Raw genomic sequence first — 24096 nt, forward strand, 5'->3', positions numbered from 1 at the left:
GGCCAGTTCAACTCCTATCATCCAGAACAGTCTGGCTTCCAAGCCCCTCATGGGTCCAACCCAAACTAGAACCTCCTCCAGGTTCCTCGAATGCCCCTCAACTCTCCTCCTCTGGGGGTGTTGGCATAAGCATCTGTATCATCAGACCCATTTGTGGCAACAATAAGCATAAGTACCAGCTATTAAGATGGTTCTGTGTGTCAGGCAGGCCTTGGGCTGGGGGTATGATGTTTTCATTAGTTCTACTTTACAGAAAACTCAGGCTCAGAGAACACTCAAGGTCACTCAACCAGGAAGGAGTGAAGTCATTTTGAACTTGTTGGGCTCCAGGGACCTAGAGCCACAAGCCAGTGAAGGACTGGTCACATCATTGATCATGATCCCTTCTACGTGCGCCTCATTCTGAGAGCACCTAGACAGACCCCAGAGAGGCTCCGAGGAAGGGTTGCCAGTGTACGTCTCTGCAGAGCTGGTGGAGTTTTCACTGTGTCATTTATCCCTGCATCCCCAGCAGTCAGCACCGGGCATGGCACTACACAAGCAGCTGCTGAATGAAAGTGTAAGAAAATCAAGACTAGCTTCTCCCTGCCCAGTGCCTGGGGCCCTACCCAGGAGCCAGCCTCCCACTGCAGCTCAGTGGCTGGCTACAGAAGGAAGGCCCTGTCTCACTGCCAGGACTGCTGCAGGCACAGGATGATCGGGTACCCAGGGCCTTAGCCAAGGCCGCTCTTGGGAGACAGGGGACCCCAGAACCCTCCATGGGCTCACCTGGGCAACTGCCGACCACACTTACTACTGTGGAAATCCTATATCACTCATATATACTTGGCCCTTTGCACGTTCCTGCACGCTCTCATAGCAACCTGAGTGTGCAAGATGAACGAACAGGGGCCCAGAGAGGTCAAGTGACTTGGCCACACAGATAGTTCAGGGCAGAGTGAGGACTCGCTCCCAGGTCTTCTGGTTCAAGGTCCAGGTTTCTCTGCATAATTCCAAGCTGCCCACTCTTCCTGAGGCTCAGTGATGGGAAAGGGGCCAAAGGGTTGAGATTTAAATCACAGGCCCTGAGGAATTTCAGAAAATGGGACTTGGTTTAGCCCAGTTCCTCCCAGCAGTGCTCCCTCTATCCCCGTGGATGGTCACAGCAATAGCTAGGCCCATGCTCCGCAGTTTCAGAGATCAACAGCCTCCCCCCAACCTCCACCAATTCCCTGAATATTTGCACACTGTGGAGAGAGAGAGGATTATGTCCCTCATTTATAGTAGTAGCCAAAGCTCCAACAACTTTGATGAGAGCCACACCAGCCGTCTTTCCCCAGGGCTGATGTGGGTGTTGGGGAAGTCTATGATCTGGACGGGTCAGGCAGCGAGCCTCTGAAACTAGAATCCACACATTTCATATCTGAGGTTAAGGAAACACCTGTCTTCCTCCCCACGACTCAGGAGTCCTCTCTCAGAACCTATCCTAAGACAACGCTTTATGCACAAAGATGATAACTGCCGTGTTTTGTTGTTTTTTTTTTGCGGTACTCGGGCCTCTCACTGCTGTGGCCTCTCCCGTTGCAGAGCACAGGCTCCAGATGCGCAGGCTCAGCGGCCATGGCTCACAGGCCCAGCCGCTCCGCGGCACGTGGGATCCTCCCGGACCGGGGCACGAACCCGTGTCCCCTGCATCGGCAGGCGGACTCTCAACCACTGCGCCACCAGGGAAGCCCTGCCGTGTTATTTTTAATAGTGAAAAATTGGAAAGGACCTTTGTCCAACATTAGTGGGATGGTTAAACGAATTATGGCACATCCATGCAATAACTGCAGCCATTAAAAATATTCTTTATGAAAAAATTTACACGAGTTAGGGAAACACATATGATGTAACATTCAGTTAAAAAAAAAAAGAAAAGGAAGAACATAATACTGTATATGGGTGGGGGAAGTGTACTGAAGAAAAGACTGGAAGGAAATAAGACGAGATGTGCACAGAGGCTGCATCTACATGGTAGAACGAGTTATTTTTGGCCTGCTTTACACTTTCTGATACTTTCTCTTTTCCCCTACATGCCTATGATAAGCAGGGGGGAAAAGCAGCAGCAGCAGCTACCCCAAATCACACCCCCCTACCCAAGGGGAGTGAACTGCCTGAACAGCCAGAAGCGTTGGGATGCTGCCTGGTGACATGGAGGAAGGTAGGTCCTGTGTCCCTTTTCCCGTAACACAAATACACTGCCCTACGCATGGGGGGCCTTGTAAACCTGCTTTTGAAAATTTTCTGGGGATTTTCATCTGACTTAGCTCTTTGGTTCTTGATGTCAGGAGCCTGTGTCTCTAAGGGGTGGGGAATACAGGTGATGAATTTCTGTTTCGAGCTCCCCAGATAGCTCCTGTCTCACAGGGAAGAAGGAAGCCAGGTGCCTCCAGCATCTTTTCATGTGAAGGGACTGCAGAGAGGGGCGCTGGTGATTTGTCCGGGAATTACATTTGATATCTAAAGCTGTGCCCACAGTGAGGCACTTTGCAGTCTCTCCAGGTGAGAAGGGCTTTCGAGGCTCTGGCTGAGGAGGATCTCACGGCTGCAAAGGACCGAGATGTTGGCAAGTGTGGCTACAGGTCAGACTCAAGCTGCCAACACACAGCAGCACCCGTGCTGCTCCCTAACTGTGACTGTCCACCAAGCCATCCGGCGAGAGACACACACCCAAGACCCTAAAGGCAACGCGTGTGCCCAGCTTATCAGATACATGTTTGGTTTCTCTAGGAAAACACCCAAGATCATTTTACAGCCACTTGGAGGAGCGGATTTAAACCCAATCCTCTGTGTCCTTCAGATCTGCCCACCTTCTCCATGGCAACTAGTGTCCGTCACTCACTGCCCCCACTCACATTTCCAAGTTTGTCTGCTCTGAAAATTAACAACAGGTGCATATAAAGAAGTGTGTGAGGTGAGGGAGAAGCATGTGGGTTCCCCCCAAACCTAGAAGGCTCACAAGCCTAGACAACCCTGGAGGAAGTCAGACTTGGGAGCCCCCAGCTCTGGAGAAACAGGGACATAGCTCAGGAGAGAAAAAGTCAAAAATGAAATTCTGCTCGGCCCCCAGGGGCAGGGGGTCTTCCGACGTCAGCTCACCGAACATGTTCCCCTCGTAGCCGTCTCTTGTGAGGGGCCGGAGCTCGTTTTTCCCCATCGCATAGCGCTTGTAGCTCTGCCAGGCGAACTGCATCATCTGTAAGAAAGAGCAGAAACAGACCCTGAGCGTGGAGATTCCCAATAGCGCGGGCTGGCCACCTGGCCTTGCCCTTTGCAACAGGATTTGAAACCACATTATAAAAACAATCTTCCACATTGAGAAAGACGACTTCCTCTCACCACCGTTCTATTCATAGTTATGCCTGGAAGGCCGTTCTCCGACAACCCCACGTGTCCTGCATCTACCCATAGATTCCTCAGAGAAGGCACAAAAGGCACTAAGTACATTCTAGCCATCCATCAGTGCCAAAGTGAAAAGCCACCTCTTCCATGAAGACTTCCCGGACCTAAAGTGACCCTCTGAATGGAAGGAAACAAAACTCAACGAGGGATGCCTGTTAGAATCCAATAGAACCGCCCCTTGAGCTAGGGGTTGTTAACTCCATTTTGTAGATAAGGAGACAGGTCGAGACATGAGGTTACTCGCCCAGGATTACCCAGGGAGTGAGTGAGCATGCTGGGAATTGAACCCATGCCCTCTGGCTCCGAAGCCTTAGGTCTGTCCCCTAAAGTCACTGCTTGAGTCTCTTTGAACTCCTCCTGCACTTGGCTTGACCCAGGCTGGCTCTCCCAGGCCTCCTAGCACCCCAGCCGGTCACTGTTAGTTTTTGTTTTACTGGTTCTGGACCACAAACTCTTTGAAGCCAGAAACTACATTTTCTTTGCCTCGGTTCCCCCAAAGCACCCTGCACAGGCTTGGCAATGAGTATCCGTCAGCTCTGTCACCCAGTGCATGCATGAGTTCTTACTACGTTAAGGCAACCATGTTAGCCCCTCGGCAGCATCACAAGCATACAAGCACCTTTGTCTCCTAACTGCACTTAGCACTGGAGGCTGGAGGAACGCAAGGCAACAATCTGTCCCCAGCCCTGCTCTCCCGCCCCCCCCCCCAGGGTCTCCCTTTTGCCTCTGATGGCAGGCTGCAGAAAAAGGACAGCAGAGCAGGCCTCTGCGGTGACCATGGGGCTGAGAAGGGAGCCAGCCCAGGCAGCGGAGGCACAGCTGAAGGACAGGCAGGTGGGAGGCAGCCTGGTGTCGTGGAGAGAACTCAGGCTTCGGGGCCGGGAGGCCCAGGTTCTAATCCTACCCCTGCCACTAGCTCTTTGACTTTGGCAAGCAACTGAATGTCTCCAAGCCTCAGCTGCCTCATCTTTGAGATGGGAATAACAAGGGCTGCTTTGCCACAATCCTGAAAGGTTTAAATGAAAGCAAGTAGCTGGAAATGCCCAGTTTTTGACTTCACACAGCAAGTGATCAACAAACACGAGTCCTCTTTCCTGCTCAGCCTTTAAAATACCCATCTGGTTCTCCAAGCCTCATCCATCCACCCCTCTTTCATCCACCTTATTAGTTCTCAGACTTTGGCGTGCATCAGAATCACCTAGAGAGCTTGTTAAAACAGGCTGTTGGGCCCCATCCTTGAGTTTCTGATCCAGCAGGTCTGGGGTGGGGCCTGACATCCTGTCTTTCTAACACATCCCCACGTGGTCCATGGGCCACATCTGAGAACCAGCAGTCTACTATATGTGTTTATTTCTATTTCCCAGCTCACTTCCAGACACTGTCTGGCACCCTTCTGCTTTTCTCCTTCCATCTCCCAGCCCACCTTCCTGCCTCAGCACTGTCTTTCTGGACATCGCCACCTGCGTTCTCCATGCTCTGCCACTCCTGGTGCCAAGGTCTAGCAGCCATCTCTTCCAGGCACACCTGGACAGTAACCATTGCCATGCTCACCCCTGGGGCCAAAACACACAGACCAGGAGGGCAGACCTGACAGGTCTGTGTCCTGGGCTCTCCGTGAAATGGCAGAATAATCTAGTACCATCTCTCCACTTCATAGATGATGAAACTGAGGCTCAGAGATGGAAGGTGGTCAGGGTGGCACAGCCAGCAGGGCTGGAATACAGCTCTTTCAACTCCCAGGCCAGCAGACCCCACCCCCATGCTTGGCCTGATGTGTGGCTTCCCAGGAGACACACATGCAAATGTCACGGTACTGCGTGCCAAGCACTTGACACAGGTTTTGAGCCCTGGTTCCATTCCTTGGTTATTTTCTACTTGGTTATATTCCTTGGTTATATTCCTTGGTTATTATCTTGAATTGGCAATAAGGGAAACTAATTGCTGGGTATGAGCGCTTAAGGGAGACTGGCCTCCTCCCTCAGTCTCTCTTATTCTGGGGGGGCGGGCCTCGATTAAGTCAGTGTGAGGGGAGGGAGGGGTGGGGGATGGGTAGGGGAGCAGCAGGAGGCTGTTAAAACAGAAATGGCAGCAGGAAAGCAGGAGCAGAGGTCTGGAGGGGGAGGACTGCACCCTACCCCCAAACCCCACCTGCTTGAGAGAGAGAAGTGGGTGTGCAGGAGTAATTAAGAGAACCATGGGTATCTACATGTTCTCAAAGGAGCTGTCACTGCAGGGACGTGGGGATGTTGGAACGTGGCCCGTTCTCACAGTCATCCACATCAACGGAGAGGAAGGAAGGCACAAATAATCCCTGTGTCGCTTGGGACAGGATTCAGAAGGCAATTAGAGCTGCTCTCACACACACACACGTGCACAAGGACACACAGACCCTCGAACGCTAATCCTTGTGTCTCCCACCTCGGCTCGCAAGCCCAGGCGCTGGATAAGCGGGGATGACGGGGAAAGCCCCCAGCCAGGTGGTCCTTACTTCTCTTCCTAATGCGCCCCAACCTACCAGGTGTCCTAGCCTGTGCTCGGCCGCAGTTTGGGCTGCAGCCACGGTGGGACTGCTCCCCCGGACCCCTCCCTCCACTTTCCTGCCAACTGCTTATCTTCCTTCAACTCTCAGCTGAAAGGGTACTTTTGCAGGGAGTCTTCCTCCCCAGCCAGGCCCCCACGACCTCCCCACATTCCTGATGTCAGGTCCCACAGCAGCCTGCAGTTAAACTCTTATACTCGCGACTATTTGGTCAGTGCCCCCATCCCCTAGTCACTGCTGCGTGCCTGGCAACTCACCAGGGGGCTGACACATAATAGGTGCTCATTAAGTATTTGCTCAATGAAAGTAAGAACAAACAAGAAAATTGGCTCTGGAGCTTAACACATGGCTGGGAGACTTGACGTGTGGACCACACACATCACAGGTAAAATAGGTAATGGGTCGGGGGGATGGGGTGGGGGGGCTTCTGAGTAACAGAGGTGCTCAGAAGAAGGCAAGCGCGTGTCTCAAGGGGAGCTTCACGGGCACCCAAGTGTCCTGATGGACAAGTAGGATTGTGAGGGGCACAAGAAGAGGGTGACCTACAGAAAGGCTAATCTCACTCTGGAACTGGTGATATGTGCCTTGGGCAGCCCCTGGACTTGCCTTTAGAGACGGACAGTCCCTGGCTTCATGTTTAGGCAGTTCTAAGGCTTCAAAGAACTCAGGCCACCTCCTGCCCCATGCAAGTTCCTTAAAAAGACTAAGTAATCTCTCTTTGAACACCCCCAGTGAAAGGGTGCTTACCTCCTTAGCAGGCAGCTCATTCAATTGCAGAGTTTCACAAAGTTCTTTCTTAATCAATCTAAATCTGCTTTTCCCTACGGGCCATGGGGAAGACAGCTCAGATGCTCCCACCACAGATCTTCATCCAGGGGGAGCCAACTCTCAAGTCACCTTAGGCTGCCTGTTGGCCGGCTGAACAGCCCGGCTCCTTCGACAGATCACCTGATGGCAGAGCTCTAAATCCCCTGAAACTGCAGATACACATCACAACGTTTTTCCAGGGTGCCCAGACTTCGTCACCCATTTGTTACGGTTGGCTTTTGGTAATAAGCAGAAACCGAAGTGCCAACTCTCCCTGGTTACATCTGGACCAGACCCTGTGGGTGTGGACTTGCCATTTGTCCCTAACAACTGCATCTCACTGGACTCTCCATACTCATTCCGTGCTGTCAGGATCTTTCGGGAACCAGATCTTATCATTCACTGTGTGTGTGTCTGTGTGTTTTGGGTATTCTGCCTGCTTTCATGGGACCGCCATCTGTGTCTCCCCCAAGTTTTAGAGAGAAACATTAAATGGCTGGGCTGAGGACAGAGTTGGGGAAACAGCAGCAGGGGCCCCTCACCTGGCTCCAGCACTGCTCTTTGAGTGTCATCTGTCAACAAGTGAGGAATCTTCCAGGTAATCAGTCCAAGCCCTGTGTCTCCATTTTTGTATACGAAGATACTATGAAGGACAGGACTGAAATACAGAAGCACTCTGCCCCCCGTACAGCGAGTACAGAGAAAACAGATGCTTTTTTTTTTCTTTAAAGAAAAATCAGGGGTTAGGCTGGTATGATTTGTTCTTAGAGAACACATTTTGGCTCCTACGGATCCTCATTTTTGGTTCTAAATGCCTGCAAATCACTAACTTAAAAACCTATCAGTCACACCAGATGGCTATAATCAACAAGATGGACAATAACAAGTGTGGGCCAGGCTGTGGAGAAGTGGAAACCCTCATCAATTGCGGGTGGAAATGAAAATGGTGCAGTTGCTTTGGAAAACACTGTGGCATAAAAAGTTAAATATGGAGTTACGATGTGACCCAGCAATTCCACTCCTGGGTGTAGACTCGTGCAGAACAGAGTTAACACAGTAGGCCTGAGACTTCTATCCCTAGAAAGGCTCTGCTTGCAGATTTGGCCCTTGGCCGGTGCCTGGGAACTTGGATTTAGTGAGTGTTCTCACCATTCTCTGATGGGTAAGGGTGGTTTACTGCACTGAGACTGTACAAACAATGTGGTGTATGCTGAACACCTGCCTTCCTTCCGGGGGTCTGGAATTTCGGTACATGTTAGGCCGAGGGTACTTACATGACCAGCCCCCAGTAAAAACCTTGGGCACTGAGTCTCTAATGAACTTCCTGGTGGATGGCATCTCACACGTGTCATCACAACTCAGTGCTGAAGGAATGGAGTGTGTTCTGGGTGACTCCACCCAGAGAGGACTCTTGCGTGCCGGGTCTGGTTTCCCCAGGGCTTCTCTGTATGCACATTTCCCCTTTGATGATTTTGCTTTGTGTCCTTTCACTGTAGTAAATCAGCCAGGAATGGGACTATGTGCCCTCCTGGTGAATCACTGAACCTAGCGGTGGTATTGGGTACCCTGACATACACCCTAGAAAATTAAAAACATATGTCCATACAGAAAGTTGTACACAATGTGCATAGCAGCACTATTTGTAATAGCCCCAAAGTGGAAGCAACCCAAATGTCCATTGACTGATGAATGAACCAACAAAATGTGTAAATAGATACAATGGAGTATTATTTGGCCATAGAAAGGAATGCAGTGCTGATACATGCTCCAACGTGGATGAACCTTGAAAACACTGTGCTTAGTGAAAGAAGCCAGACACAAAAGGCCATACGGCATATGATTCCATGTATATGAAATGTCCAGGATAGGCACACCTATAGACAGAAAGTAGATTAGTAGTCACCAGGGGTGAGGGAAAAAGACATGGAGAATGATGGCTAATGGGTATGGGGCCTTTTGGGACGATGAAAATGTTCTAAATTGATTGTGATGATGACTGTACAACTCTGGGAATATACTAAAATCCACTGGATTTTACACTTTAAAATGGTGAATTTTATCATATGTGAATTATAACTCAGTAAAGCTGTTATTAATTTATATTTTTAAAAACTATTAATGGGGACAAATAGATATCACATGCCATTTGATGTGACACACTAAGAAGAACACACGTCATTTCAGTGGTAATCCTGCCAAGAATGCAAACCTGAACCGAATCATGAGGAAAGATCAGACAAACCCAAACTGAGAGACAGACAACCTACAACGTAAATGGCCTTTACTTTTCAAAAACATCAAGGTCGTGAAAGAAGAGGAAAGACTGAGGAACTGTTCCAGCCTGAAGGAGACTAAAGAGACGTGAACTAAATGTAATACGTGACCTTGGATGTGATCCTGGAGCAGAAATAATAACAACTACTATTATTATTATTACTATAAAGGACAATCATCAAGATAATTGACAAAATGTGAATGGGGTATAGGGATCAGATAGTATTGTGTCAACGTTAATTTTCTGGTTTTACTATGGTTATATAGAAAAGTAGAACCAACCTTTTGGAAATACACAATGAAGTATTTAGGGGTAAGAGGCATTATGCTTGCAACTTACTCCCAAATAGTTCAGAAACCTCGTGTGTGTGTGTGTGTATGTGTGTGTGTGTGTGTAGAAAGAGAGAGAGAAGAGTGTACACAAAGCAAACAGGGTAAAACACTAACATTTGAGGAATCTGGGTGAAGGGTAAATGTGAATCTTTGTAGTATCTTTTGCCACTTTTCTAAAAGTCTGAATTTTTTTTTTTTTTTTTTTTTTTTGCGGTACTCGGGCCTCTCACTGTTGTGGCCTCTCCCGTTGCGGAGCACAGGCTCCGGACGCGCAGGCTCAGCGGCCATGGCTCACGGGCCCAGCCGTTCCGCAGCATGTGGGATCTTCCCGGACCCGGGCACGAACCCATGTCCCCTGAATCAGCAGGCGGACTCTCAACCACTGCGCCAGCAGGGAAGCCCTGAACTGTGCTCCGCAACGGGAGAGGCCACAGCAGTGAGAGGCCTGTGTACCGCAAAAAAAAAAAGAAAAAAAAAAAAAATTAGGGAACGTTGCAGGATGTTGATGTCATTTCCACCCAGATTTATACATGACAGAATTCTGTTTTCCCCCACTTGTATAAATTATGATAGAATGTGCTTGTTGCCAGTCTCCTTGTGGCTCCGCTTACCCCTCGGTTCCTCAAAAGCCCTATTGGGCTTTCACATTCCCCTCACCAAGCCTGTCCCGCCCACGCTGGTCAGAGGATGGAGCAAATGAGGAACTAGCAATTTTGGTTTCTCCTTTTATAATTATATTACCATGTTCAAATGAGGTGCCCATCCTTACTCTGTTCTTCCTGCTCCAAAAATAAACTAAAAGGCACCTTTTGTGGTTCTAAGCATTTTCCAGAAGTTCCAGCCCCGTCTGGGCTCAGCCCCCCATGCCCTTTTCTCCCACCTGTGGGTCACTACTTTCACTTGAACTCAGTTCTGTGCCCCGTACTCGCCTCTTCTGCTTACATCCTTTCCAATAGTTTAAAAAATAAGGTTGATCTGTCTATCTATCTATCCATCCATCTACCTACCTACCTACCCACCTATCTTTTAATGCATCCAAGGTATACAAGCTCATTGCAGAAAAACAGAGAGAAAGAAAATAATCATCTATCGTTTAAACATTATAACCACTGTTGCCACTTTGGTGTCTTTCTTTCCACTCTTTTTCATTTATCTTTGCTTCTTCCAGTGATGATGACATAAACATCTTCCATTTTATTACAAAGGCTTTGTAAACATCATTTTAGACAGCTATATAATAACTTCGCAAGTAGGTTCAGCATCATTTACTTAACCTTCCTCCCATATAATTGTACATGTCAGTGATTTCTATTTTGGGGTTATTGTAAATAATGCCATAATGGACATCTTTGTGCACACTCCCTTTTCTATATTTCAGGTAAGTTCCTTAGGCCAGAGCCTCTAAGAAATTGCTAGGAAAAAAATTAAAAGTTATTAATAAGTATGTTCCCTTTTAAAGATTAAACCCAGACAGCTAGTTTTGCCCACTGCTGTGCAAAAGTTGAATAGGAAAGTATATAACAATTCCGTGACAACATACAAAGTAGTTCACTTGGGAAGATAAAACTAACATCATGAATGATCATTGCGCATATTTGTGCAGCTCTCTGCACACTTTCTCTCATTTGATCAAGCAGTTCAGTGGGCTTGACAGGATAGGTATTGTTCCCAATTAAAAATAATCATGCAAGAGCTAAAGTATGAGATGTAAAGTATGAAACGGGTATTAAAAATTGTGTTTCCAAATGTTTAGTGATATAAACTAAATATCACTATATAGGGAGAGACACACAAAGATGTTCATTATATAATACTAGTTGGAAAAGCAGGATACCAAGTTACATGGTATGAAGATCACTGGACTATGTACGAGTGTTTTAAAGGAAAAAAAAAATACTGGAAGGAAATGCACAAAAGTGCTGACAGTGGTTATGTCAGATAGTGAGAGGTTTAGTGGTTATTTTTTTCTTATTATTGACCTATACTTTCTGGATTTTCTATAATGAATATCTAGAAATGTTTGTAAGGTGAAAATGAAAGATGGTTAAAATGAAAAACATAAGGAAGAAATGTTATAGTGCTACTCCTAAAGCCTAAAGGGATCGTGTAGGTGGTTGGCCTTGGGGTGGTTGGGAGGGAGTGGGTTTTGATAGAGGAAAAGGCCTTTCCAGCCAGGAGTCAGAGAGGGGGCCAACCAGCAAGAGAAGTGAAGCAGCTGATGGGGGTAGGGGCAGCCTGAGCTACAGAAAGAGAAATCAAGAACGTGGCTGTAAGAATCAAGAGACACAAGAACTAAACACCTCTGCCCCCACTGGGTTCTAGAAATACACACCAGGCAGTCATCATTTTTGTGTGTGTGCACGTGTGTGTGTGCATGAATGCGTGTCCATGCTAGAGACAGGAGCTCTGGATGGTCTGGAAGCCCCTCCCTTCCAGCAGTGTATGCTTTATAGATTCAAAGAATACCTAACAATAGATCACAAAGCCTTCCCTTCACGGAGCTCTGCAGAGGCAGGAAACAAAGCGTCAGTGAGAGGCAGAGCAATCAGAGCAGAATCCTAAGACACCTCTTCAGTTCTTTCTCAAACAAAAGCTGTTCTTGTCCACCTGAACAAATTGCAATGACATGAACTCTTAAAATGAAAAATATTTACTAATTTGAGGCAGACATTATTTTGTTTAAGATGTTCTTTCTACCTGTCTCAGAGCTCTAGAATCCTCTCCTGCAGAAAGGTGACTAGAATCCACTGCATTGCCCAGACAAAGACACCCACCCCAGCCTGAGGGGCCCCAGAATGATGGGGCCAAGCAAGAAATGATGCGTTTGAGAAGAGGAAGAAATAGAATACTGGCGGACCGCCTTGAGAGTGGGAAACTGAATAGAAAGTTTGCATTGGAAAGTTCTTTGGCGGCAGCTAGGGAGAAAGGAGCAATCACTGAAACAGTGAGACATCCTCCCCTTTTAAAAATAAAACACGCAGACTTCCCTGGTGGCGCAGTGGCTAAGAATCCGCCTGCCAATGCAGGGGACACAGGTTTGAGCCCTGGTCTGGGAAGATTCCCACATGCCTCGGAGCACCTAAGCCCATGCGCCACAACAACTGAGCCTACGCTCTAGAGCCCGCGAGCCACAACTACTGAGCCCACGTGCCACAACTACTGAAGCCCGCGTGCCTAGAGACCATGCTCCGCAACAAGAAAAGCCACCACAATGAAAAGCCCGCCTGCTGCAACGAAGAGTATCCCCCGCTCGCCGCCGCAACTAGAGAAAGCCTGTGTGCCGCAATGAAGACCCAACGCAGCCAAAAATAAATAAATAAATCAAAAAAAATAAAAAATAAAAATAAAACACGCACACAGAAAGGGTCAGGTCTGGCAATGACCCAGAAGCACGGTTGCAACATCTCAAAGCTGCCAGGAAGGGAAATGGATTTTCCCAGTCATTAAAGACAAGTGCTCACACAGCGACTTGCAGCCTTATTGGTGTCTCCCAGCAGTGACACCTGGCCCATCTGCAGGGGCTGAGTGGGAAAGGGCTTGGTCTCTAATGATTCCAGGATCTAATGACCACACAGATGAAGAGATTAGAATGTTAGGGTGATTTTTTACTCCTTCACTTTCAGCACAGCCCAGGGAAACAGCTGACAGCTTGGTACCTAAAACCATCCACATTAGATTTCTCAGTCCACCCCCTTCTATGGGTGCCCCACAAAATGATCTGATTGACAACTGCTGATGAGACATCTGCGAATGCACATAACCCCTGGCCTATATCTCAGAAGCGGATGCAGGATGGGGTTTGGTTGTGCTGAGGGGTGGAGGGGTGGGTGGGGAGTAGACAGTGAGGTGCTGCCTCTAACCCTCTCACTTCTGGGTTTGCTTGAGCTACTGAAGGACAAATGTAGGAAGTGAAAATGTGATATGACTTCTGACCTATCTGAGGTCCAGAGAGCACGCCCACATCCTGCCCAGGATGGGATTCAGATTTGAGCAGTCTCAGAAATCTCATCCCATCTGTAGCTGTTCTAAGGCGCCATGGCTGAGAGTGTGGGACCTAGAGGCAGACAGACCCTTGCTATTCAGTGCGGTCCAGGGACCAACAGCTGGGCATACCCAGGGAGCATGTTAGGAACGCAGCATCCTGGGCCCCACCCCAGACCTGCTGAATCAAAGCCAGCATTTTAACAAGATCCTCAAGTTATCCAAATGCACATTAGAGTTTGAGAAGCTGCTCTAGGACTCTGCTATCTACTGGCTGTGCAGCCTTGAGTAAGTGACTTAACCTCTCTGAGTCTCAGTTTCCTCATCTGTAAAAGGACAGGAATATTTAATCCTTATAATAACCCTGAGAGTAAATAAGATAACACTTGCCGAGTGCTTAGCACAGCAGCTGGAACATAATATGTGCTCAGTAAAAAGCAGCCATAGGATGGCTGCTACACTATTAATTTATCTACTAAGTACCTCTTCATCCATTTCTCTCTGCACCACCACTCTAATCCATACCCCTCCCATCTCTTCATGGGACTCCCGCAGCAGCCTCCTAACTGGCCTAGAGGAGTCCTCTCTGGCCTCCTACATGGTTCTCCACACTGCAGCCATGGTGATTATTCGAAGGACAAATTTATTCATATCTTTACCCCACCCCCAACACACACTTAAACAGTTCCATCAGATATAAAGATCAAACTCAGTAAGGCCCATCAAGCCTTGTAGAGTCCCCCCATTCATGCCTCCAGCGTCAGCTTCTCCTCCCCACCTCTGCCCAGCTGTACTAGCTTGCTTTCTCAGTTCCTCAAAGAGCAATGCCTCCTCCTGCCACGGGCCCTTTGCACACGATAGTCCCTCTCCTTGGACCACTCCTCGCTCTACTTTTTTCCTGGTAAATTCCACTCATCTTTCAGATCTCAGCTTAGTTTCCATGTCCTAGAGAAGCCTGACCTCCTGGACTGTGTTGAATCTTCCTGTTATAGAGGATTATTAAAGTCAGAATTTTACATTCATTGCGTGATTGGTTAATTAGTATCTATTCCTCCCACACCCAGAACACAGGCTCCATTTGCTCACTATTGCTCCCCAGCACCTAACAGATTGCCCAGCACATAGAGGTCCTCCATAAAAGTATGTTGAATAAGTATGTAAGGATGGTGACGACAGAGGGGGAGCTCCCCGGGGCTGCTAGTGTTGTGAGAACCAAGGGGAAAGGGGGATGCCTGGGACAGAAACACCTACTGCCTGGTGGAGTTGCCTCAACAAGGGTTTTAGAAGGCCCAGTAAGGGAACAGCTCCAACTGTGAGGCCACAGGGATAGCGAGAACGGGTGAGACACATTCCCATGGGACACCTTTATGATCTTGGTACAGGGTCTGCAGATGAACAAGGGGAGCTGATGGAGAAGGTCACAAGCAAATCGAGCTCTGCCACTGCATTGAGATTGGTTCCCTGACTGCAAAGTGAAGGGTCCTCCCCACTCTCTTCTGTCAAAGCCTGGGCATTGGGGTGGAGGCAGGGAGATGGGGAGTTGTGGACAAAGATGAATGACAGTATGAAAGACCTCAGCACATCTGTGAGTGAAATTCCAAGGGGAAATGGTTCAACAAGGCCATTTTGAAGAAATTGAGTATAAAAATGGCCTATGTGTAGGTAGCTCTACTATTTCCAAAGTGCTCTGCCTTCCTGATTTGAGCCTTATGGTCCTGTGAGTGAGGTTGGGAGGGCGCCACCATCACCCCCATTTTACAGAAAAAACAACAACTGCACTTCCACATACACACACTGATGGAATATACAGCATGTGCCCAACACCACGAAGAGGGCTTTTATATGTATTAGCACATGCAGTTTTCACCACGGCTCTGAGAGGTCCTCTCAAGGAGGAGGTAAGGCATGGTAGTTAAGAGCCTGGCTTTGGATCCCAGCTTTCCGCAGCTGTGTGTCCTTAGACAAGATACTTAACCTCTCTGTGCCTCGATTATCTCATTTGTTTAAAGATAAGGATACTGTTATATTATGCTTAACCAGTGTTTTCCATGAGTCATCAGTGTTTTCCATATATGTTAACTCTTTAATCGTCACACTAATTTTATAAGATTAGTCTATCATTGCTCCCTTTCTCATATGAGGAAACTGAGGCACATGCCCAAGTGTCACAGCAAGCAAGTGGCAGAGCCAGGATTCGAACCCAGGCAGTCTACGCTCTTGTCAGAATACTCTATGCTTCTCATAGAATGGAGCAATTACCATGCCTGCCTCCAAGGGGGCTGCAAGGATTGCAGTCATCCCTTGGTATCCAGGGCCCCCCACAGATATCAGAATCCATGGATGCTCAAGTCCCTTCTGTAAAATGGCTTGGTACCGTTGGTCCTCCTTATCCTTGGGCTCTGCATCTGTGGAGTCACCAACCTCAGACTGAATTTCGGTTGGCTGAATCCATGGACGCAGAACGCGTGGATACGGAGGGCTGTTTGTAATTACCATGCAAGGCATTCGGCACAGCTCCCGGCACACAGAAAACTCTGTCGTAAGTATTAGCACTTGTGGTCTGTGGCCCTGGGATCCACATCATCTCCCCACGTCCAGAAACATCAGCACCATCCACCTGAAACCTCAGAGCCCTCTGGAGTCTCCTTCTACTCCACACCTCACGTTCACTCTCCAGCAATCCTGTCCACAACATCTCTGATTCACCCCTTTCCCATCCTCCTTCCAGTCCACCACTGTCCCTGGACCTCCGTATGGGCTCCCCGCTTCCTCTCAGGCACTCCCCCCCGCCACATCCTTTCTCTATACAACCAACAGACTAAGCCCTTTAAAAATGCAAGCCATCAAATGTCATTCCTCTGTGTAAGAGCGTCCAAGAACTCCCCAAGGCACCGTGCCTGAAAGGCCTGCCTCTGACCTCTCCCCAGGCCCCTTCCCACTCTCCACGCTTCAGCCACAGGGGCCTCTGGACAATACCTCAAACTCACACGGCACCTTCCCACCTAGGGTCGGCAGAATAACGGTCCCCAAAGGTGCCCATGTCCTAATCCCTGGAACTTGTGAGTATGTATGGTAAAATGGAATTACGGTTTCAGATGGAATTAAGATGACTAATCAGCTGATCTTGAGGTGGGGAGAGTAGCCTGGATTATCCAGGTGGGCCCAATGTAATCACAAGGGTCCTTAGAAGTGAGAGGGAAGAGGCAGGAGAGTCGAAGTGGTGAGATGTGAAAAAGACTCCACTGGCCATTGCTGGCTTTGAAGATGGAGGAAGGGGCCGTAAACTAAGGATTCCAGGGGGACTCCAGAAGCTGGAGAAGGCAAGGGAATGGATATTCCCCTAGAGCCTCCAGAAAGGAAGGCAGCCTAGCTAACATCTTGATTTTAGCCCAGGAAGACTTGTTTTAGACTTCTGATCTCCAGAACTGTAAAAGAATAAATTTGTGTTGTTTTGAGTCACTAAGTTTGTGTGATTTGTGACTACAGCAATAGCAAACTAATACACTACTTAAGGGCCTTAGCACTTCCCAGTGAAAAACTGAATGAACAAAACCCACCAAATTTCCAATGCACTTTCATGCCACCATAGCCCTTTTTCTACATAAGGAATTCTGATATTCTGGAGCAGAGGTACCACCATTCTGGAATTCACTGCCACAGCCCCTTGCCATCCATCAATGACAGTACCTAAGACTTCTGCAGGATAATAATTTCTTTCATGTCTCTTCCCCTGCCCTTGAGCTCTGTGACCCGATGCATCCCCAACCCCTAGCATGAGGCTGGCCCAACAGAGGAAGTCAACATAGCACATTAGTAATAACGATGGCTACATTATTATCTATCTATTATCCAGTAGTGGACATGTACTGCACACCTAGCATGTGCTGAGCACTGGGCTAAGCCTTTCAGAAGCATTTCATCCTGCACCACAACCCTGTTAGGATGGGTTACCGTTGTTACCCCTATTTTACAGAATGAAGCAGTTGAGTCCTGGAGGGTTAAGTAACTTTTCCAAGGATGCAGAACAAATAGTGGCAGAGCCAGGCAATGGATGCAAGAGGACAACTTGGGGGCCTGAATGCTTAACCATGACAGCACACTGTTTCCCACTCTACAATCCTCTGAGGTAAGATTAGTGTCTCCTTTTCCCAACATTTGGGGCCAGGCAGCTGGCAAGTGGCAGAGCCAGTGTTTGAAGCTGGGGTCTGACTGATTCAAAAGGCTGTGTCCCTTCCATCTCACTAGGCTGCTCCACTGTCCACTGAATGAATGAACAAAACATCAACCCAGCACCTCTGGACGGCACGTGGCACACAGAATCAAAATGAGGACTGGCTGCCGCCAGCTGCCACGCGGCCCAACCTGAGGCCTGCTTCTTTTTGAAAACAAGAACCGTCCGAATTTCCAGTTCCCGAAGGCTCAGTACGTTAGAAGGGAGGCATGACCTGCTTTAAAGCTGCCCCAGCAGAGGCTGGGGTCTCTGGAAATGCAAAAGAGGCAGAACCAGTTCTTTTTCGCCTGAATGTTAAGAATTTTTTTAAAAGAAAGGAAAAAAAAAAACATGTTTACGTGAAAACAAGGAAAATACCACACACAGTGAGTGGCAGGGAGACATTAACTGGGCCATGGAGAGAAGTAATCTCTGTTGCCAGGTTGCCTAGAGAGGTAACACCATTGGAAATCTGGAAGATCAGCCTTGATAAACACTTTCTAAAGGCTGTTAGTGGCATCTGTGACAGCAAGGGGCCTAGGTGACCTGTCTCAAGGCCTTTGGGGTTCTCATGGAGGCCCTCAGCTGAGGATGAGAACAAAAGGCTTCAGGAGGGCAGGAGTCTTGTCTTCTAGGCAGTGTTGCCATCTCTTGAAGAGCCAGCTCTGGGTACAGAATCCTTGGGACCCCATCTTTAACGCATGCGTGTAGAACCACGTGAAACTGTCTATATTCTCCTTGGAGCCGAGAAAGGATTAGTGCTACTTTCCTCAGAGATACCATTCCTGGACCCAAGAAGGAGGCCTGAAAACCTCTGGACACGTGTGGGCAGTGAAGGGCCCTGTTTCTCGCCCTGTACAATTGTTTCCGTTAAGGTTTGGAGAATGAACTAGTATTTATTGAGCACCTCCATGTACCAGCCCCTGTGCCAGATGTTACCGTTACTTTATCTCATTTAATCCTCCATTGCTCCTCTGGGAAGCATTTTATAGATAAGAAAACTGAGACTCAGAGAGGTTCAATAATTATTCCAAGGGCACACAGCCAATAAGTGAAGGATTTGGATTCAAACCTAGGTCTGATTCCAACCTTTGCCTCTTCCTGTTCTTTTCTCAACTTCCCCTCACCTGACATCCATTTTAAAAAAGTGTGTTGAGCATCTACTAGGTACCCCATGTTCTGGTACATGCAGCAGTAAACAAGACAGGCAAGGTTCCTGCCTTCACGGCTCGTATAGTGTGGGGAGATGGACAATAAGAAATAAGCAGGGTAATTTTGAAGAGTGATAAGCACTTTGAAGAAAAATCAAGCAAGAGGGGGAGAGGATGACTGAGTGGGTGGAGTTGGCCAAGGAAGGCCTCCAAGTTGATAACTGAGCTGAGATCTTAATGAGTATCTGAAAAAAAAAAAACTCCTCCTGTTTCCCACGTGTAGCCTGAGACATGCATTTGACTTTTCTCTTTATTCCCCCTGGGGCCCCATCAGCGGAGATTCCAAAGTACATATTTTCTTTTTCTTGGCTAGAAAGCCTTGTACAACCCACTGATAAGGTTACCCGTTCACACCAGGAGAAAGAATTTCAAAGCAGTAAACAGACCTGCTCAGCCTTACAAACACCATACAAAAGACTCAGGTCCTGGAGCTCATTCATCCTATGAAGCCAAAGAGCTGCCACCCCATAAGCACTCCTTCAGTTTGCATTAATCAGACAGCTCAACATAGGTTTTCTTTTCATTTTTCTAGGTCTGTGATGATGGATGATGTGCAGTGGCACTTCCGGATTCATAATAACGGGAACCGGTGGTGTTTTCTGACTCCTACAAGACTAAACTTCATGGGACCTTTAGGACATCTTCCTTGAGAGTGCTGAGCTAAAGTGCTGTGTTCTTGAAAGGCTTATTGCAGTCTTATTATAAAAGATAACCTAATCACACGGGAGAGGGTAAAACATCAAGCAATTTGATTTCAAAACCCTGAAATAGAATACCAAAGAATAATTAACTATGAAAACCAAAAGACTCTAATCTTGATGAGCTAATGGGACAGACAAGGAAAGAGAGAAAACTCAGATCCTCAAGTTTCACAGCGTTTTGAATTGTTTGAATGATCAAAGTCAAAGCTCACACAGGGCTTCGGCTGGCTTGATTCTGAGGTGCTCCTACCTCTCAGAACCTTCCTCGAATCCCCACTCCCCACTCCCAAGTAACTGAATGCACCTGCCCCAGCTCCGCTGCTCTGGCTTCTGATAAGAAAGAGCAGACTTTTCTCTTTCTCAGCTGCCTCCAGATCTGGCTTCCTGCTGGGGCCTGTAAACCTGCTGCTGGGAGGTGGCAGCTCCTGCCAAGCCCGCAAAACAGACCCTTTCACAGAAGGCAGACAAACGGACTGACGGCCAGTGACAGTGACTTGAGAAAACCTTCACAAAATTCCTCTTCCCTTTATTTGCTTTTGAGGTACAACTACGGGTGACAGTGGCTCACAGGGTCTTGAAAGACATAAGTCTCAAAGACAGGCCGTTTTAGACACTGCCTACAAAAGAAAGGCCTTGGTGAGATTTCTGTCACCGACAGCCGCATATGCTGTATAAAGGAGAAAACCGTCGTGTTTTCCCAATTTTGAGCACAGTGGCTGGAAAAGAACATTGCATAAAAGGATCTCAGTTCAGGGCTTCCCTGGTGGCGCAGTGGTTGAGAGTCCACCTGGCGATGCAGGGGACACGGGTTCGCGCCCCGGTCCGGGAAGGTCCCACATGCCGCGGAGCGGCTGTGCCCGTGAGCCATGGCTGCTGAGTCTGTGCGTCCGGAGCCTGTGCTCCGCAACGGGGGAGGCCACAGCAGTGAGAGGCCCGCATACTGAAAAAACAAAACAAAACAAAAAGGATCTCAGTTCAGCTGGCAGGGGTGGGGGCAGGGTGAGGGTCTTCTCCAGCTGCTGTTAAGAAAATAGCACCCAGTCTTGGGTGCCTTTTCTAAGGAGGGTGGCTTCTACTCAACCTGCTGACCCAAGAAGCTACTCTTTTTGTCTTTCTTTTTCTGAGCAAGAAATTCTTCTTACTTTCACCATGGACTTGGTATTCCATTTATGGACCTGAGAAACATGTGATAACCATTCACTCTCAGATCTGACTCCAGGCCTGGTTGGTACCACTTAAAATGAATAAAAGAGATGAGCCTCATTAGCTGGAATTCAACGGCCCCCCTCATGGATGAGAAGCCACCAAGTGAGAAAGCTTCGTTCAAGGTGATGAAAGGGGGTCAAGGATGGAAATGACGCAAAAGAGAAAATGTAAATGCACGAAGTTTCCTGAGTGATTAGCTGTGGCTATTTAAGCCATTAAAAGTTTAAACCCTCTTCCGGTCAGGGAAAGAACCAGTGGAAAATCAGAGGCACATTTCCTCTCTAGGATAAACCCAGAACAATTTTAAAATGCAAAGCATCTCTAAACAGCTATTTGATTAGGTTCTTCTCCAACTAGGCTATGATAATTAGCAAATGCCTGGGAGATGAGATTTAAATATGCCAATCAGTCCATCTCAAGAGTTTAGCATGAACAATGTGGAAGGTAATTATCTTTAAGTGATCACCACTTTGGTGGGGTTACAGCCTTAACCAGAGATCTGAAACCCAAAAGATGTCCTCTCCCCATGCCCAGAGCAGCCACTTTCCCACTTAAAAAAAAGCAATGCCAAGTGTTATCTGAAAATTCTACCAGTGTGACCTTTAAATAGAATGATTTTGAGTACTTCTGATGATAATTCTGCCACCATTTCTTCCACTAATGGGGCATTTTCTTTTTTTTTTTTAATAAATTATTTATTTATTTATTTATGGCTGCGTTGGCTTTCTTTAGTTGCCATGAGCGGGGGCTACTCTTTGTTGCGGTGCGCAGGCTTCTCATTGCGGTGGCTTCTCTTGTTGTGGAGCACGGGCTCTAGGAGCGCACGGCCTCAGTAGTTGTGCCTTGTAGGCTCTAGAGCGCAGGCTCAGTAGTTGTGGCTCATGGGCTTAGTTGCTCCGTGGCATGTGGGATCTTCCCAGCCCAGGGCTTGAACCCATGTCCCCTGCATTGGCAGGCAGATTCTTAACCACTGTGCTACCGGGGAAGCCCTGGGGCATTTTCAAAAGCAGCAGGGTGATGGAGATAACCTGACTAAGGGAGGTGCAAACAGACTCTACCTGCAATACTTAATGCACCATTTTCTCCATTAGTGATCACTCCTTAGGATGGAAATTGTCAAAAACCTAAAGATTCACAACTTCTGGCTTCTCATGCAGTCCACAGGGACGTGCGAAATGGGTCCTGCACTAGAGAGTGCCCTGTAATGGGACAGATTGTTACCTGAAAGAGGAGAGGAGAATGCAGTTAGCTGTTTAGGAGCGTTTTTCTGTCTTGCTACTGGGGAACGCTACATTGTGAACTACTCTGGTTAAAATGAAGTCTTTTCAAAGACTCAGGCTCTTGTCACAAAGGCTCCATTTTTCACCCCACAGACTGGGCTCGACCATCTCTCAAAATAGCCTTTTAGAATATTGTGATGACAAAATGGCTAAGAGCAAGGAAGGTTTCACTTCTTTACACTGTAACTATAGAAACATGCATGTCTTGGGCACAAACGGACATTACCAGGCAACATAACAAAAAATGATAACATTGATAACCATCCCATAGTATTAATTTTTATAATTAAAGATTACTGCAAGTACAACAGATCCCAGCACAAATGAGAATAATGGAGACACGATCATTTCTTTGCTTCTTTGTCACCAACTCTCCTCCTGTCTACACATGGACCTGCACTTCCATGGACTGGAGAAATCTGTAATTAACCACCTGCCAGTGTCGCTGGCCACAACTCTAACCGGGCCAGCACTTTCTTGACTAAGTTCTCACAAGTGATAATTAAATCCACCAGCCTCGCTTATGAGGTCTGCTCACAACTGAGCAGTTCATACATGTGTTGGCATGTCTAACAGTGACAGATCTTCCAAGTACCACTGGCTGGTGTCTGGGCCGCCAGCACTCTAATCATGAGATAAGTATCTCCTTATGTGAATGCCTTGAGTCACAGCCTCTGCCCCATGAGCCTTCACCTTTTCTTTTAATCGAACAACGTTCTGCAATTTCAGCTCCATCTATATCAGGCACTTCCACTGTCTGCTAATAGAGTTTACAGAATTCTATTCCCCGGTCTATAGCCAGGGCCAAAATATCTTCCTGTAAGTCCAAGAACGTTTCAGATGCACTATAAACTGAACTGGAACTTGGTCCACCATCGGCTGCCAACCTGAGAACATGCCAGCAAGGGCTTTAATTCATAATTAGGTGTTGGCTAGACAAATTACCTGCCAATGGTACTTTTGCCTACCACATCGCACAGGAGAATAATGTTCAGTGTGGGGATACATGGAAAGAGAGAGCTCTCCTGGGAGGAAATGTTTTGCAAAATCTATTTCCTTGACAACTGTTTTCCAAGCAAAAGCTAGTACTGTAGGGTTTTTTCCCCCCATGGTTTTGAACTATTCTGGTGTCTAAAAATCAACACTGTCAAACGCCCCAATGTGAAAAATAGGGATTTAAATAGAAGCAAAAAAAAAAAATTTTTTTTAAGATTCTAGAGTTGAACAGTTTAAAAGGTAGGGATTCATATACACCACCCTTTTGCGGGGGGAAGTGGTGGTAATGAGCAGAAGATGGGCAGCATTTAGCGGTACCACACTAGGAATTAGTGACACAGCTGACCATAGAGAAGAACGTGGAGGACAAACGGGCTGCCGTGCTGAGTCTCACTACCTAAGATGGGAGGACTAACCTGGTCACCATGGGGAGCGCAGCCTAGACCCCGATCATCCCCTTCTGGGATTTACAGAAACTCTAAGAGCAACCCAATCAGCCTCAGGACTAAGTTATGTTCCCCTGAAATCACACAACCCCTAATTTTCTGAGACGCGCCCAATTTCAAATATTCTACGCCATTATCAGACAACGTGTCAGACACCATGTTCTAAGTTTTTATTTGGAAAATGGTCTTATGGAGTTGGTGGGCTTCCCAGGTATGGGCAGAACCACACTCCTAGGGCCAGGACAGATCGGTGGTATAAGGAATGCTGCCATTCTCTGCTCAAGCTGACCCTCTCCCCTGATGATGTCAATGGAATTTTTAGCTTGCCTCTACACAGGTCGTGGCAAATCAGGACACTTTTTAAAATGCCCACCTACCCATTCAATGCTTCTATGTATCCACCCAATATTCCACATTAAGGTCTATATGCCAAGAACTGTGCTAGATATGGGGGCTACAGAGGGGCAGGATGTGCCTGCCGTGGGGAATCACATTTTTTAAAGCAGGGTTCTTAATGTGGGGTTTATGGAGGGAATGGGAGCCTGTGAACCCCTGGAAACTGAACTTAAAACTGCGTGTTTGTGCGTGTGCATTTGCATGCCATAAGCATTATTCTGGGGAGGAAGGTTTATAGTTTTTATCAGATTAGCATAGATTCTGTGACCTAAGAAAGGTTAAGAATCACATAA

The 24096-nt window shown here is 47.5% G+C and overlaps 1 protein-coding gene across 1 annotated transcript in view; it reads right to left on the reverse strand.

The window, feature by feature from the left end:
- The window catches only part of MAN1C1 (mannosidase alpha class 1C member 1), a 131644-nt gene that overhangs the window by 75381 nt on the left and 32167 nt on the right, over positions 1 to 24096 (reverse strand). Inside the window, exon 2 of the mRNA XM_030873988.3 lies at positions 3121 to 3217. Within this exon, the coding sequence (XP_030729848.2) occupies positions 3121 to 3217 (97 nt within the window). The remainder of the gene's footprint in view (positions 1 to 3120; positions 3218 to 24096) is intronic.

This window comes from Globicephala melas, chromosome 1, assembly GCF_963455315.2.
Source record: "Globicephala melas chromosome 1, mGloMel1.2, whole genome shotgun sequence".
In the NCBI taxonomy this organism is placed as follows: domain Eukaryota; kingdom Metazoa; phylum Chordata; class Mammalia; order Artiodactyla; family Delphinidae; genus Globicephala; species Globicephala melas.